The following is a 16,437-nucleotide window of genomic DNA, read 5'->3' on the forward strand; positions in this document are numbered from 1 at the left end:
GCTCACACAGCCCCCCGTACCCACTGGCAGCAAAACCCTCAAACGTTACGATCTCTGGTGGAGAGATTTGGAAAACAAAATGCCTTTATCCGAGCTTGCCCGGTTACGCTCGAACCTATCAGCACTTTGGCGATGGCACCGAGACTTCTTGGCAGTCAAGGTGGAAAAGGTCAACGGGCAGACTAGAATTGTGGCTGTTGACCGAGTGGACCAACAAGCCAGTTTCACCCAGGTCGGGTCGGCGTTGACAGGCATGGTTCGGAGTCGTAGTGTGTGTAGTCTTTCGGTTAGGCTCGTCATCCTGCTCCATCCTAGTCCGGTTCTAGTCAGTCTATGGAGGGTCAGAATATATAAGCCCATGCCCCAAGGTTTGGTCCCTTCCTTTTTGGAATCGGACCTAGCGTCACCAAGTGACCTTGTCGACTCACGACCGAAATGATCTCTTACAATGCCCGCAACCAGAGAATAGAAGCCTGGGTCAATGCGGCTGCTGAGGAAAGCGAAGACGCAGCCCCCATTGATCCCGAAGCCCGCGACTTGCACGATCAGGAAAAGGCACAGCGCATCGAGCATGAGGATTTATGTCGCGAGAACAAGCAGGTAGGTCACCGACAGCATAACAAAGTGTGGCATTACGAATCAAACCTCTGACATGTTTACTACATAAAGACGTACAGAGGCGTTGTGTTATTATGGCTCGCCTGGCAAAGCACCGGTGTTGTCTATGGCGACATCGGCACTAGCCCTCTCTATGTTTTCAGCTCAACATTCACCGAACAGCCGTCATGGCACGACCTCGTGGGCGCCCTTTCAATAATTATATGGTCCCTCACACTCATCGTGACGGTTAAATATTGCTTTATCGTACTATCAGCCGACGACGATGGACAGGGAGGCACCTTTGCCCTATACTCGCTACTTTCCCGATACGCCAACATTGCACGTACAGACCCTAATGGTCCAGAGAGAATCGTCGTGCGCCTAGACCGCGAAACAGGTGCCGACTTGGCGCCGGCTGGAAGAATAGCCCGTGACTTTTTGGAGAGAAGTCGGGTTGCCCAGAGCGTCCTCAAGATTGTTGGTGTATTGGGAGTTTCCATGGTTGTCGCTGACAGCATCTTGACACCTGCTCAGTCTGTACTGGGTGCTGTTCAAGGAATCCAAGTCATCCGACCTGACCTTGGAAGACCTGCCATTGTGGGAACCTCTTGCGCAATCCTTGTTGCGCTCTTCGGGCTGCAGTTCTTTGGCACTTCTAAAATCGGCACCTCTTTTGCTCCCGTCGTTGTGGTCTGGCTTCTCTACAACTTGTCCATCAGCATATACAATCTCGTTCTGTACGATCACACCGTGCTCAAGGCCTTCAGTCCACACTACGCCTTCACGTATCTGATACGAAATGAAACTCACGGCTGGAAGTCACTCGGGGGGCTACTGCTTGCGTTTACTGGTGTCGAATCGCTTTTCGCAGACTTGGGTGCTTTTGGAAAACGAGCTATCCAGCTATCCTGGCTGTTTTTGGCTTTCCCATGCTTGCTCATGACATATTGCGGCCAAGCAGCTTTCATCTCACAGGACAAGACCGGACTGGCATACACGAACCCCTTTTTCCGCACCGTCCCCGAAAGCACTTTGTACTTTAGCATCATCATTGCTGTGCTTGCTGCTGTTGTCGCTAGTCAAGCTTTGATCGTTTGTTCGTTTCAACTCATCTCGCAGCTCATGAGACTAAGTTACTTTCCTCATATAAAAACAGTCCACACCAGCCGTCGCTTTCACGACCAAATCTACATGCCGCTCGCGAACTGGTTGTTGATGATTGGGACTGTGGTAGTGACGGCTGTTTACAACAATGTAAGTTATTGTCCCATATCTCTCCAAAGCCGTGTTAGCTGACTTAGAATCTGGTAGACAACAAGCTTAGGACACGCTTATGGAGTGTGTGTGATAATTGTCACCTTCATCACGACGTGCATGGTAAGTTTGGTGGCGCTTGTTGTCTGGCGGATACAATCAATCGTCGTGTTGCTGGGTTTCCTTATATTCATACTGCTCGACGGTGTATATCTAAGTGCAGCACTGAATAAGGTTCCCGACGGTGGTTGGTTTGCGCTAGTTTTGTCCTTCATCCTCAGTACGTTCTTCATGCTTTGGCGATGGGGCAAAGAGCAACAATGGGAGGCAGAGCAGAGGGATATCGTCGACCCTTCAGAATTCGTGCTATCATCCCGAAGCACCTCACGCAACAACTCGATTGCTAGAGGCATGTCTGGCGATGGCTCGATGCGGTCGATACGATTCAGGCTTTCACCAGAATTTGGAGGTGGACAAGTGATGACTGCTCCAGGCCTCGGAATCTTTTTTGATAAAGTTGGAGGCACCGGCGATCACATCCCCAAAGTCTTTACACAGTTCATACGGAAGTTTCAGACGCGACCGCAGGTTATTGTTTTCTTCCACATGCGTTCACTATGTCAGCCTACAGTGCCATCCGACCAGCGCTTCGTCATTTCTCGAGTCACAACCAAAATTCCTTCTTGTTACCGAATCGTACTTAGACATGGCTACATGGACGACATTCTTACACCCAACCTGGCACCAATAATTGTCAACGAGTTGATGACCTTTATCACCAGAGGTCCATTCCCGCCCGACGAGAACGACATGCCGCCAGAGTTTCGAGGTGAGCTAGAAGCGCTTCGGGCCGCGGAGGAAGCCCAGACTGTCTATCTGATGGGCAAGCAGACCATGAGGGTGCAAGAGGCGGAAAAGATGGGATTCACAAAGTTTTTCCGTCGAATAACGCTGGAAGCATTCTTATGGGTCCGCGAGAATTCGCGAACCAAGCTCGCCAACCTTAACATCAACCCAGACAATCTGGTTGAGGTGGGATTTGTGAAGGAAATTTGAAAAACGACCACGAGTATTTACAAGAGATACCCCAACATTGGCTGCCAGGAAAAGGCAAGTTAAAATGACTGATAGATAGAACAAGGTTGGGAAGACGGTATTGCATGGGATAACTTTTACGATTTGGAACAAAGGCGCTTTTGGATATTAGGATTGGCCTGGAAACTTGATTGATGGTATCATCCTGGCTGGCAAGCACAAACTCTCTGCTCTGTTCACTTGCTTGCACACACAACCCGGAGTTAGAAATGATAGCGATATACCCTCAAAAGCGAATAAACTGGATGAGTTAATGGCGTGTGTTAAATTCTTGGTATTCTGGTGTTTAATGAGTGATCTCTAGTAGGTAGGTATCCATGACCTCGAGGATCTAGATAGTCTAGTATACAAAGGAGGCAGTCAGTATCATTACCTCGGTATTTTGCATGCCTACAGATTATGGCCAGAAACCTTCTTTACTTTATAGATTAGATTAAAGGTATAATAAATAAAAAGTTCATCTCATCTCCGGTCGGAAGGTAGATCTTGTTGCACGTGTTTCCGCGTATCCCAGCTCAGGGCCATCACTCATTCAGTTCACTCCACATCCCGGCTGCCCACGTCTCTCTCGCTGTCCCGCAGTGCAACAACGTGTCACCAAAAACCTCATCTCGCAACAATCAATGCAACGATTTGTTCGTTCGTAATTCATGCAACTAAATTACTCATGATGCGCCTTTCCCTCTTCCAATTTCCCCTTCCTTAACTCAACAACAGCTCTCACACTTTCATCATGACTATCACAGCGACAACATCGCTCTCTCGCACCGAGATACTCACCCTCTCAACCATCTCGGGCGCATCATGCGCTGTTCTCGCAAACACTCTCCACGGCGATGGTGAACCTCTCATTGCATCGCTGGCTCTATCCTTCCTTGGCTTCTCGCTATGCTTCGCCATGATACGCTGGCTGGGTCCTACCTTTATGCGCGCCGGCTTCCGTGGTCGCGACATGAGCAAGCTGCAGCGCACTGAGATTCCAGAATGTATGGGCGCTGTGTGCGCGGCTGTCTATCTTCTCAGCATCATTGTATTCATCCCATTCCCCTTCTACAAGGATATTGTCGCGGCTACTAGTGGTGGCGGAAATCGTGATGTCGTGGTTGAGCTTGAGCAGGTCAGCCAGGGACGTTTCCTGCACAAGTTTCCTCATAACAAGGTGCGTATTAACTCAAGCATTTTTCTTCTTTAATTGTACGCTAACTTCCACAGCTTGCCTCATTTCTGAGTGCCATCATCTCTCTTCAGACTATTGCCTTTTTGGGTATTGGCGATGATCTTTTTGACATTCGTTGGCGACACAAGTGGTGGATTCCTGGTATTGCCTCGATCCCCCTTCTGGTCGTCTACTTTGTCGACTTCGACGTCACATCCATCGTTCTGCCGCTCCAGCTCCAACCTTATCTTGGTGAGCTCTTCGACCTGGGCGCACTCTACTATGTTTACATGGCATGCGTTGCCATGTTCTGCCCACAAAGCATCAACATGCTTGCTGGCATCAACGGTATTGAAGTTTCGCAGTGCGTCGTCGTCGCCCTCCTCCTCGCCTTCAACGATTGCCTGTACCTCTTCACACCCTACCCGCACCCTGCGACTGATTCTCACTTGTTCTCTCTCTACTTTCTTCTGCCGTGGATCGGCGTCTCATGCGCCTTGCTCTGCCACAACTGGTACCCCGCCAAGGTCTTTGTCGGTGACACGTACTGTTACTTCTCAGGCATGGTCTTCGCCGTTGTTGGTATCCTCGGCCATTTCTCAAAGACGCTTGGGCTCCTTCTCGTCCCCCAAATCTTCAACTTTCTTTACTCTTGCCCTCAGGTCTTCGGTCTTATTCCTTGCCCGCGCCACCGACTTCCTCACTTCAACGCCCGGAGTGGCCTTCTCGAGCCCTCTGTGACTCCTTGGTCTGCTGAACGACAGCCGCACCCACTGGTTGCACGCGGGCTCCATCTCCTCAACCAGCTGCGACTCGTAAAGGTGACCGTTGACAACAACGGCCAGTTCATCGAGACGAGTAACTTCACTATCCTGAACCTCTGGCTCGTTTGGCGTGGTCCTCTTCGTGAGGATCGGTTAGCTCTCGAAGTGACTGCACTCCAACTTGTTGTTGGTCTTTTTGGTCTGTTTGTGAGACACCGTTTAGCGCTACTGGTCTTTAAGGAAGACAACTGGGGAACTATTGCACAGTGATAAACAGATATCGACTTTTGATAGAACCGGGCGTGGGTAAAATTGGAAGAGAACTTCGCTCAACCTACTAGATAGACATTTCACAAGACTAATAAATGCCCCCCGTGCTTATTTGAACTGGATCATTTTCACAGAGCTTCATAGAGTACTGTATGGATGATAATGTGGCACAAAGCAAAACAGGACATGATATGTCTTTCAAAGGGGTGGATTTCCCATCATTTCAAGCAGCACTACATAACTTTGATGTGTACATGCAAGCACGGGTAACGCCTATAATTACATGAAACGAGCCACCTGGAATCTCCTTTGATGGAAAGACCTTGCTGCTCGATGTTTCTCTTCCACCTGTTCCTTTACTTTGTCAAGTCTCTTCAACATTTGAGTCAATGAAGATCGCGACAAACAACCTGCCAGTGAGGCACATGGCAGTCCTCCTTTTTCTCTCAGTCACTCATCATGAGAAATCCCATCGGCCCATAGGCACCAACCTGCTGCGCCGTTACCACATTCAGACACTGAGTTAATCTGACAGACCCGGCCAAATCAGTGTCCGCTACCAGTGCCTTATAACCGCCTCAAACGCCAAATCATCGGGGTAATCATCTGACGTACCAGCCAGTGCGTAGAAATGAAAGAACTCCAGGCTTTTGAATCCGTCATCCCCGAAAAAAATAAAGAACAAAGAAAATCTTGAAACAGTGACAGCATTAAACATACAAACACTTCGTATTATAAGGAGCCATTTGTCGCGGCAACACGAGCCATAATCATGCTCTCCGTAGGGTTCTCGATCGAGGTTGAGTCGATTACTATGTCGACCTTTGTGTCCTCAGGGCTTGAGATGGAGGGTTTGAGAACAGCGTGGCCGCCAGCAGTCTTGCCAGCAGTCTTGTTCATCCGACTTTTTGTGTAGTCGCTGAGGCTAAGTTTCTTCTTCACTGGACTGGGATGAGCACCTATGCCATTGACGGCTGACGGTGCAAAAGGACTCGGTAACGGGTTTGAAAGAGGCGAATGTACGACTGCCCCAGGCTGGGGAGCTGTCGCACTGTGAATTCCCAGTCCAGTACTATCGAACGACGGTACAGGAGGCAATTGCACCCTCAAGTCCGGGGTTTTGGTTTTTGCAAACGTGTCGCTCACTGCTGAACCTAGAACAGGGGTCGTAGCTGGCGACGAGGCATCTGTCATGGGGACATCACCAGACGCAGGAAACAAAGGTGGTAGCTCGGAATCTGATCGCTTGATCGCCGGAACATGGTCCATAGGCGAGTCAACTTCCATCGCAATATCGTTGGACGCTTGGCTAACCGAGGACCGTCTTCGTTGATCCTCTTCGTCAGTTTTGACTTTATGGCGGCTGTTGAGCAAACGCTTCGAAAGCGGAATGATGCGTTTCTTCGGTCGTGGAGATCGACTGGGCTCGCTGAACCAGGCACCTTCGACGGGGTCGGTTTGTGTTGCAGCATCGCAGTACACTCCTCTGGGCGTCGCTGATGATTCGCGAGAAGGGGCGGCAAGGGCCTGAGTGGGCATCGACGGCCTCTGAGGAATGTGCGGGGAAGTGCTGGCCGGTGATCCAGAATGGCTTCTACATGTCCCGGCATCAACGTAATTACCGTGGGATGCCACTGAGCCATTTCGATGCTTCGGCTTGGAGGAAGTGGAACATGTACCATCAGATACACGCTTCTTCTTTCTCGGTGGCTGTTGCTGCTCCATACGGCGAAATGTGTCCTCTACCATGGCAACTTTCCGCTTGTCCCGGTCTGTTGGCTCAGTCAAGATACCAAGCTGGTCGAAAGAGCCCTGTCTCAGAGGAGTTAGATCACGGCTCGGGGGTTTGCTTCGAAGAGAGCCGGACTGTGATCTGTTGTCGTGATCTGCACCTTCGTCGATATGGCCTTCACTCGTGGCTCGGCTAGTAACAGTCTGTCCTGTACTCGTGGGCGAGATAGCCTGCGTTTTGGACTTTCTTTGTTTCTTCTTCGTCGGGCCACGCACTTGCTGCTTCAAATAGAGATACTGGCGATGGAAGCGTGCGAACGCACAGTTGTTATCCAGGTCGCACGCACAGCCGCCATATTCTGAGAGGATCCGGCTCATCCAATTCGATATCGCCATATACTCTGTGTCATCCACGGGCATCTCTGTGTTGCTAGAGGAATCGTCGTCGCTCAAACCAAGAAGATGAAGCCAGCGAGCATCCACACTCTTCTCTAAGCGAAAGTCCCAGGGTAGGGTAATTTGCTCGTTGGTGGATATGTGCCTGTCACTGACGATCCAGAAGTGGTATTCGCTCTCGTCGGAAAGATATGTGTCTAGTTGGGCATTGGGTTTGCAACTCCTGCGTACGTAGCGAGCTAGAGAACCTTCTTGTCGTGTGTCGATATACAACGGAAGGACAGGGTGGAAGAAAACAAAGGGGAGAGGAGAGGAGAGGTCAGCCCAGAGATTTGCTGGGTCAGCGCAGTAGTCTTTTTGGAACCCGATTGCACCATTCAGTTCCACTAGAGGCACGTCCTTTTCAATTGGTGTGCTGGATTTCAGAAACCTCCATCTGAGAGCCTTGCCGTCATCCAGTGTTCTTGTGGTATCACCGACTTCAAGGTTGGGTTTATTAGCTTCCAGATTTGTGGATGATTTTTGAAAAACCTCCGAATGGCGTCTACCAACTTCACTCCTCATCGTATTGGGGTCGCGAAGCCAGCGAGATAACGCGGTGGGAATAGCGAGACTAGCGAAGGCATTGCTGTGTGAGTCGGGGACATCTCTTGCATTGTACAAGTTGTAAAACCCTTGGGAGTACTGGTGAATTTGAAAATCTTCGGGGAGGTCTGGTGGGGTGGAAGCAGGGCTTGGAGGATGGACAGTATTTGGTCGGCCATTTCCGTAAGAAGGGCTCCGTTTGGGGGCTTGGGAGCTGACGGATTGTGAAGAACGGTGTTTCGCCTTTTTAGGCGGAGGATGTTGGTCGCCGGGATGGTTATGTTTTCCATTCTCTTGGGGGCTAAGGTGGCCATTTGTTGGTAGATCGACCGGCTTTGATCTCTTCTTGTGGTTTTTGGAGAGGGGTCGCTTCGTTCTTTTATCAATACGCTCGTCTCCTACCGCTCCGTTTTTGAGGCGAAGAGTACGCTCAATAGCCTTCTGACGATCGAGAGGTCGGGGTTTGCATTCTGCACAAGAATGAGCAAAGTCCTCGCGGATGGCCTCTTCTCTATTGTCAGGGTAGAAACAATCGATATGCTGCCAGGTATCACAAGTTTCGCAATAAATGGTGTTTCCATCATCGTCAGAAAAGTTACATATACACTTTATTGTATACGGTTCCTCTTCCGCTCCGTCCGCTGGTCGAGCAGCGTCGTTCCTGGGTGTTGCGCCCAGCGGAACAGGAGCGATCTGACTAGGAGCCGCGAACTGCGTAGACGGCGACGCCGATTTTTCGGTCATACTCTATAACGAAGATGATGCAGAGAACACCGGAGTGAGTGTGTATCTTGTCTAACGTCGCGGTCTTTGGGGCATGACGACGCCGTTCAGAGGGCGCGTCGGGGTGACCGTAAAGGAGAGTCGCGAACCAGAATGGCTGCTGGTAGTCCCATGCAATGAAGCCAAGGTCGTCCCGTACCTTCACAGCCAAGAATCGCAAGCGTGAGAACGAGAGACTCGAGACTGGCCGAGGCGTCGACAGTAAGGGTAGGAAGTCGGAGGCGCGACGGCAAGGTGAACCAAGTCAGGGACGTTAGTCAGATCGAAGACTAGAGGCGAAAACCGAAGCGTAGACGTCGTTCGAGGGCGTGTGATGTACACTGTCGGTCGGTTTGTGTTTTCGCAAAACTCGTTGTGATCGGTCACGGCAGGGTTGGGACGAGGTAGGTCGAGGTGTCGAGCGTCGAGAAGACCAAAGTTTGTCGTTTAAGAGGCGAAAGGTTTAAGATGAAGGTGAAGAAAAATATGATTCGAGACTACTCAAACACAATCCGTACACGAGGAGGGCTTGAAGCAGAGAAGAGATAACGAGAGATGAGGATTGAAGATCGTGGACTGCACGAAGAAGGGTGGGTGATGGGAAGAAAGAGGATGGGGAGGAGCGACAAGACCGGGTGCGCTTCAAGACAAGTGCGGTACTGCGGTACCGACCTGGGACCTGCCTGGGCCTGGGGGTCCCATTTCCAGTTGGCTACCCAAGAGGGGGAGACACCTGGAAGTGAGAGCAAGTAAAAAAAGAGAAAGGTACGTACCGTAGCTTAGTACACTCATCAGCGGCACTTCACTCGCCCTTCTCATCCACTGGGGTGGCTCCCACCCAATCCTCAGCAGCCGGGAGAAGACATGATAGCAACAGATTGTGCCAAATTGAATGGGCCACTGAGCCGGTTTTGGAAAATTCTGCTGGAACTTCTGGGCTGGATTGGGTGGAAGTCCCAAATGAACAACAAGTAGTGAGTGTATGAGTGAGGGTCAGGGACTGAAGTGGAAGTGGCCCCCCAAAAGAAAAGACAAAACAGAGAGACATGGAAGAGAAGAGACGAGACAAGGACAAAAGGACAAATGGCGCTAAACCCAAACCTTGACTGGTGGTGGATAAGGAGAAATCTTAGTGCAGCAAGCTGGGCACCTGGGCACACACGCCGACGCTTTCTCAGCCTGAGGCACTAACAATGAATGACATCGTCCCAGGGCTCAGAGGGGGAGGAAAACCCAAGAGCCCAAAGATGAGAAAGGTTTTTGTTGGAAATTGCGTATGGGCGGGTTTTTGTTGGCGTGAGCGACCAGCCAGGCAGGGGCTCGGCTCATAAATGAAAGGGTCCATGAGTGAAGCCGCCGGGACTCGAGAGACGCAAGTTTGAAAGATGAGACAAAGAATGCAAAGCCATATATCTTTCGAGTTTGCGAGTCTGCTCGACCTCTCTCTGATGAACTGACACTAGGAATAGAGCAATTCGGTATGAACGGGGAGCGAAGGAATTGGGAGGGGGGTTCACCAGATTTTCAAAGGCAGAATGACGAATACCACCAGGCACGTAACCTGGACATGCTCAAAGCCACCTAACGGAAAAGCAAAAGAAAACAGAGCAGCAGTTGGCAGCTGACGCTGGTCTAGATTGGCTCTGGTCATGCGAGCTCTGATTGGGTGGAAACACAGTGGAGCTGGGCGGAGTGCTTGAAATTTGACACCTGGACGCCACAATTCACGTCGCGTCTGGTGAAACGAGAGGCCAGAGCGGCGGGTGATAGACCCAAGCCGAATTGAAGCCGCCGAGGTAGGGCCCAGGGGAACATCAAGTCGTGAGAGACACGGACTAGCTTTGACTCTGATTCGGTAGGTACTGGTTTCTGGTTGTGAGATGCGAATGAATGTCGTCTTGATTGGTCTCGCCTTGGCTCTCACAAAAAAGGGAGCCCCGGGCTGACAGAAAAGAGTATGCAAACAGATACCCTGAATCGCAGTAGAAAAGGGTTTGCAATTTTGTTTCGATTGTAAATTCAATTCAATTCTTCTGTTTCTGATTTGTAAAATCATTTTCGCACCCGTCACTCGTTTAAAGAGCTTGGTTCTTCAACAGTCTGTCCCTTTTGTTCGGTTTGCAGACTCATACTGTGTACGCAGCCGCTGCACGATGGCAGAACGGCATATCCTTGTTGATCTTGATTGGCTTAGTTTGCATGGGCTAGCTTTATATTCTTTGGTGCAGATACTCGAGCCAATCACATGAACTTGTGCAAAGAGCATCGAATTTGGGACCTGCGAACTTCTATGATGGGATATGATGATTGTGTACCTTGTAGCAACTTGCAAGCTGACGCTGCGTAGTAATGGTGGTTTTTGATCTCGTCATCACCAAGGAGCAATGCATTATGCCGCATCATGCAAACGCAAATGCTGAGAAGATAGATATCTTTGACGTTTCTCTGTGTACTATGAATTTTAATACCTATCGAGGCTCGTCTGACAATCTGCTCAGGGAACTGACCACAACACATGTGTGCAACGATCTCTTATCATCATTGTGTCGGCTGTCTCGCAATGCTGGCCGTATTCGCACTCATGCTTGGCTGACTGGGGCATGGATGCCGTCCACGTACACATGAAGCCGCGTCGTACTCTAGTAAACCGTATGCAATGAGCTTTGTACGCGTCTGGTCCCATTACCATCACTTTCGAGTCTTGTTTATCTTTAAACTCCCCATCATGGAGCGGAAACTGCACCGAAACGTGTAATCACCCAGCTTTTCACTTATTTTGACTATTTTTGGTTGGACTGGTACATTTTCATGACGAAACCTTAGCCTTCACACCATGGACCACATCGAGGTCATGGGAGATGAGTTGTTAGGAGCGGGGAAAGATATCGCTTCTAGTGCATACAGTGCGATGTTGTGTGACGAGGATGGACTTCAGAGCAGGGATTCACTTGTCTACAATGCAAAATGCTATCCAGCCGTCTCACCATGCTCCATCCGAGTTCCCCAAACAATATTGACAAAATTGACCTTACGCGAGCGGCATCACACGTAAAGCACGACTACTAACTCAGTCAATATTAGGTATAGTTGCGTTTCGAATGAATTTGAACATCAGATTCGAAACTGTTTCCTTCTTCATGTCCGTCGCAAGCAACAGATCACAATGAAAGAGGTTTATAAATCAAAAATTCCGCCCCCTACGGCCCCGAAGGACAATAGAGCAAGGAAACGACTCCGCGATGTGCAATGCAGGCCTTCCATGCTGAGGAAGCCAATTTATGAGCTGGCTTCCTCGGAACAAGGTAAGTATGATTTTTTGCAAAGAGGTTGGAGGAAAAGCTGGGTTATATATGAGCCAGATATGGCCCGTGCACAGCTTTCTGCCTCAGGATCCACAAAAGAATTGTGTTGCTGGGGCTCCTGGCGCTAACCATAAATAAACAAATTTGGGAGGCTGGCTGGCATGGGAATTCTGCGCGTAGCGTTCCACCTCCACAGGAGCACTAGAGGCAGGAACTTGTTGCCTGCATGAGAATAAGCTACTGTAATGCAGCCACTGTGATCATCTTGAGGTGAGCAGCTATCCAAGAATCAGATAGATAACAGTACAGATTCATGCTAGAATTCGATGATATTAATTGAATTTCGATATACATAGCAGAAAAACAATGCGGCCATCATTGAGATGTCACTGTCGCTGAATCCCCTGCACTACTCCGGGTCTGGACGCAAGTCCAGCTTTGATAACCTAGCGGAGGCACTTTGCTTCCAGGTGGTACCTCCTTCTCCGTAGAGTACCTAGCCCCCAGCTCGGATGCGGCCCGCGACTACTTTTGCAGACTGCAAGGCGGTAAGGCATCAATCCCCAGCCGTTCTTGGCCAGTCGTTGAGACAAAAGGTGGAGCATAAGTCCCATGACGCATTCAACACTAAGCCATTCGCCGTCCGCCATTCTACCTTGATAACGACCTTCCATCACTTCACACGACTTTCATCAATATCTTCGACCACTTCGCATTATTTCGTAAACGATTAACGGTCCAGAAATCATTCGAATCCCAACAAATTCCAGGCGCCATGCGATTCTCTACTGTCACCGCCTGTCTGACTGCCTGTTTGGCGCCAGCGGCGGCTCTCAGTGTTCTCAATGGCAAGGCTCCCGAACTCACCATCAGCGACGACCTCAAGATTCCTGGTGATTCTCCTCTCGAGTTCTGCCCCGGAGACCACGCAGCCGATCTTATTAAGATTGACCGTGTTGATTTGTCTCCCAACCCTCCCAAGGCGTACGCCTACCCCGCTTAATGTCCTCCGACTCATGATAAGGTACTAATGCCGCGATAGTGGCCAGGAACTCTTGATCAAGGCCAAGGGATCAGTTAAGCAGAAGATCGAAGAGGGTGCTTATGTCCTCTTGACCGTCAAGTATGGCCTCATCCGCCTCATCAGCACCAAGGCCGATCTCTGCGAGCAGATTGGCAATGTCGACCTCAAGTGTCCCGTCGAAAAGGGCGAAGTCGAGGTTACCAAGAGCGTAGACCTTCCTGCTGAGATTCCATCTGTACGTGGAAGTTTCTTATCCAACTTTGACTGTCTTGCTAATTCAGCGCAGGGCAAGTACACCGTGCTGGCCGATGTTTTCACTGCCGATGATGTACAGATTACATGTTTGACGGCAACCGTCACCTTCTCTCGTAGCAGCAAGGGTTTCTTTGGCAGCGATCTGTGATTGGGATTATGGCGCACACAACATACGCATGATGGCATGACTTACAGCTGGGCACGTTCTCATGGATTTCTTTGTCGACGTTGGTTTTTGGTGAATTTATAGCTCAAGTAGAGCATATTGCAGCGGCTTTAGAATCTATTTAGCATACTTGATAAACGAGTCCATCGCACTGTACTCCACCTCATTCCACTGTAAACGCATCGCCCTGCAGTCCTGCACAACGTTACCACGTCGATAAAACACAATACTGGCTCGCGAGTCATTCGGCCAGACTGATCGCCGCCCCTATGCTATTCGCTTTATTACCCCGAAACAAGCCCATGCGCCGGTAAAACCACAGCTTTACTCTCCAAACAGGCGTCGCACTCGTCTCAACACACTATCCTTCTCAGGGTCGTAGGGGTGATCTTTGCTTGGAATCTCTAGGACAGCAGGGAAAGCCGCGGTGTAGGTATCGATACGGTGTCGAATTCGCTCCGCGATCTGTAGAACTATCAGCCTTGCAGCAAAACCATGCGTGATACAAGAGTCAGACGTGTTGGTTAATGAGCACGATGCCAATGTCCTTTCGGTCCTCAGTGAATCGGTCGAACGCAGCCTCGATGGCAGATGTATCGGTTTTGGCGTCGACAACGAGGAAGTTCTTCTGGGCATCGGCACCTGTCGTTACATGCTATGTCATACAATGAGCTTACAGCATGGAAGAAGCGTAATGATTCCAAGACTCACGCCGATTCCAGCAAGAAGAAGACCAGTTACGGAGTCCTTGATTTGAGCTACGTCAGCGCAAAGCATCCAAACAAAGAACCTTTCATCACAAGACGTACTTCATCGCCAATAACAGCCAGGAACTGGCGATCTTTGTAGTCTGCTTGCGAAGCCATCTGGAGGATTGAGATTTTCTTGCGATCTTGCTCCTCTTGTCGGAGTTGAAAGCGCTAGGTTGAATGTGTTGCATCTGAGATAGGTATCTTGCGTAGAAGGAAGGTCAGGCGCCTGAGGCTCCGCTCTATCCAGTATGTAGATGGACTGCTCTCGCTGTGGAAGCTCTGACCATCTCCGCTATGGACGCTGCAGTGAGGTCCACCAAGCCCCTACTGGTCGCCCAGTTAGGCAGTGGAGGTCACCTAACGTTAGGTAGTCCATCTAGCACACGAACAAAGACTCCATTGAACCTGGTCCTCGACTTTCAAAGTAAACAATCTCTGGCCAGGTCGCCGCCATCTCCCTCTTCGTCGTTCTTACATCGACTCAGGGCATCGTGTCGTGTATTCTGATCTCAAATTTCCACTTTTCCAAGGCGACATAAACCCTTCCAGCCGACATGCCACGCCTAGTACGCCGGCAGCCGCTTAGAGAGCGCATCATGGCTGCTATGAATCCAATGGATTTTTTGCTGTGGTTATCGGAAGAGCTTGAGACGAGAGACTGGGACTCGGCCACCGCTGGAACACAAATGGGCCTGGCCATGAACTTTTTATTCCTGCTTGCGCGCGCCAATTCAGGTTCTTCCCCCAAGAGTGATGACATTTTCAGCGATGATACTAGTTCTGGCTGGCTTTCGTTCTTTGTAAGTACTCTTTGGTTTTCGTATGAAGTTGATACTAATCACCCGGCACTGTGAAGGTCTATCCTATCGTTTGGATCCTCGCTGCATTCTCCTTTACCAACGCCTTCTACACGATCACGCGAACTCGCAAGTACCGACTCTTTTTAGCCAAGGTCGACAAGCCCATGTCAACGCCCTCTGCGCGCCGCGTGAAAGTCAACCAGTTCGGCGCATCGCCTTCTACACCCCTGAGCTACCTCGCGAATCTGATAACACCTGAATCTGCCGAGTCGCGAGCTCATCCTGACAAGGCGTCGGACGTTTGGGAGTTGTCAGTTTGGGATCCTCTCCCAGTTTCACTGAGACTCGCTTGTCTCTTTGGTCCCGGACATGTCCTGGTTTACATGGTATTCCTTCCTCTGGCCCCCCTCGACCCGCGGCCAAGTGTGACAGTTCTCAACACTTTGCTTCTGCAGATTCTCATCTCTGCTCAGCTTCTCTTCTTCTGTTCTCGATTTGCACAGCAAGCAAAGGATAAGGCCGTGATTCAGGAGCAAGTGATGAAGGAGTACGATACCAAGTTTGTTCATCCTCGTCTCCATCCAACAGTTCGCGATATTGGTACACAATTCTCCATGGATCAACCCAGTGACTACAAGGAATTTGTCCAAACCGGCACTCCTACTGTTCAGATCCGCCACGGTTTTCAAACTCACTCTAACCCATACACCGGAGCTGACACTCCTGACGAGCGATCGGTCACTCCGACCTCCAACAACGTCTTGAAGCCACATATGTTTACACCCCCTACAGCAACCCGACGATCAGAAGCCTTCAGGCCTACTACCGGTCAAAGAAGCGTCGTGCCCCGTCAAAGTTTACCTTCAGGATATACCTCGACTGGTACCTCCTCAGGGGTTCAAGGAATCAACTTTGGCGGAAACATGGGCATACATACCCATAACAAGTCACCCCTTAAAAAGGCTACAAGCATGAAAGAGCTTAACCCTGAAGGGGCGGCATCTCCGCGCAACTCTCGAGAAATGGCAGCATACGAGCAGCGAAATTGGGGAGCAGGAACACCATCGAAAAAGGCAGAGAGCCGTCGATTAACAAGTTCAAAACTAAGCGGTAGCGGCAATCCCTTTGCAGGGTTGAATCGGCAACAAGCACCACCAGAGAGCCGTCGTCCTCTTTGGTAGGCTAGTAGCTTGCCCTCTTCTTTTGTTTGATATTTATCTAGTCAGTGTACACGGACTGTATTATAGATTGTACTGGTGGTAAGGATTGGTGTTTAGGTCTGATTTCAGAATAATAATTTGTTAATGCCCTTTCTCCTGACCATGCATCCAATGCATTGAGCCTTGCTTCCTGGAGATAAAGAGATCGAAGGCATTCATTCAAGACCTCCAGGTAGAGGGGAAACCCTGGTACAGCCAATTGGTAGTAGGTTCGCCTCGACGACGACTTCCCCCACTCATGGGAAGACTGGAGGCAACTGCGTTCATTTGGCCCATCTCTACCTACTACCTTAGTAGGTAGGTAG

General features: G+C 50.1%; 6 protein-coding genes across 6 annotated transcripts; 4 read left to right on the plus strand and 2 right to left on the minus strand.

Moving 5' to 3' along the window:
- Positions 1 to 435: 435 nt before the first annotated feature.
- FSST1_000794 (potassium transporter-domain-containing protein) lies at positions 436 to 2,910 on the plus strand (the record flags this gene model as incomplete). Its single annotated transcript, XM_083234444.1, has 3 exons — positions 436 to 600; positions 670 to 1,854; positions 1,912 to 2,910. The coding sequence occupies 3 exons, from the start codon at positions 436 to 438 to the stop codon at positions 2,908 to 2,910; spliced, it is 2,349 nt and encodes a 782-aa protein (XP_083090976.1).
- Positions 2,911 to 3,682: 772 nt separating this feature from the next.
- On the plus strand, positions 3,683 to 5,139 carry FSST1_000795 (UDP-N-acetylglucosamine--dolichyl-phosphate N-acetylglucosaminephosphotransferase; the record flags this gene model as incomplete). The annotated part of the gene is made up of 2 exons (XM_083234455.1): positions 3,683 to 4,108; positions 4,162 to 5,139. The coding sequence occupies 2 exons, from the start codon at positions 3,683 to 3,685 to the stop codon at positions 5,137 to 5,139; spliced, it is 1,404 nt and encodes a 467-aa protein (XP_083090977.1).
- A 732-nt stretch (positions 5,140 to 5,871) lies between these two features.
- Positions 5,872 to 8,595, minus strand: FSST1_000796 (uncharacterized protein; the record flags this gene model as incomplete). The annotated part of the gene is made up of 1 exon (XM_083234466.1): positions 5,872 to 8,595. The coding sequence occupies one exon, from the start codon at positions 8,593 to 8,595 to the stop codon at positions 5,872 to 5,874; it is 2,724 nt and encodes a 907-aa protein (XP_083090978.1).
- Positions 8,596 to 12,690: 4,095 nt separating this feature from the next.
- Positions 12,691 to 13,342, plus strand: FSST1_000797 (sterol transporter; the record flags this gene model as incomplete). The annotated part of the gene is made up of 3 exons (XM_083234476.1): positions 12,691 to 12,899; positions 12,958 to 13,174; positions 13,226 to 13,342. The coding sequence occupies 3 exons, from the start codon at positions 12,691 to 12,693 to the stop codon at positions 13,340 to 13,342; spliced, it is 543 nt and encodes a 180-aa protein (XP_083090979.1).
- Positions 13,343 to 13,684: 342 nt separating this feature from the next.
- On the minus strand, positions 13,685 to 14,226 carry FSST1_000798 (H(+)-transporting V1 sector ATPase subunit F; the record flags this gene model as incomplete). Its single annotated transcript, XM_083234487.1, has 4 exons — positions 13,685 to 13,825; positions 13,878 to 14,015; positions 14,072 to 14,107; positions 14,170 to 14,226. The coding sequence occupies 4 exons, from the start codon at positions 14,224 to 14,226 to the stop codon at positions 13,685 to 13,687; spliced, it is 372 nt and encodes a 123-aa protein (XP_083090980.1).
- Positions 14,227 to 14,666: 440 nt separating this feature from the next.
- Positions 14,667 to 16,093, plus strand: FSST1_000799 (Nur1/Mug154 family protein; the record flags this gene model as incomplete). The annotated part of the gene is made up of 2 exons (XM_083234498.1): positions 14,667 to 14,912; positions 14,969 to 16,093. The coding sequence occupies 2 exons, from the start codon at positions 14,667 to 14,669 to the stop codon at positions 16,091 to 16,093; spliced, it is 1,371 nt and encodes a 456-aa protein (XP_083090981.1).
- Positions 16,094 to 16,437: the final 344 nt, after the last annotated feature.

The sequence above is a fragment of the Fusarium sambucinum genome, chromosome IV, assembly GCF_050947815.1.
Source record: "Fusarium sambucinum isolate potato_lamoka chromosome IV, whole genome shotgun sequence".
Classification (NCBI taxonomy): Eukaryota; Fungi; Ascomycota; class Sordariomycetes; order Hypocreales; family Nectriaceae; genus Fusarium; species Fusarium sambucinum.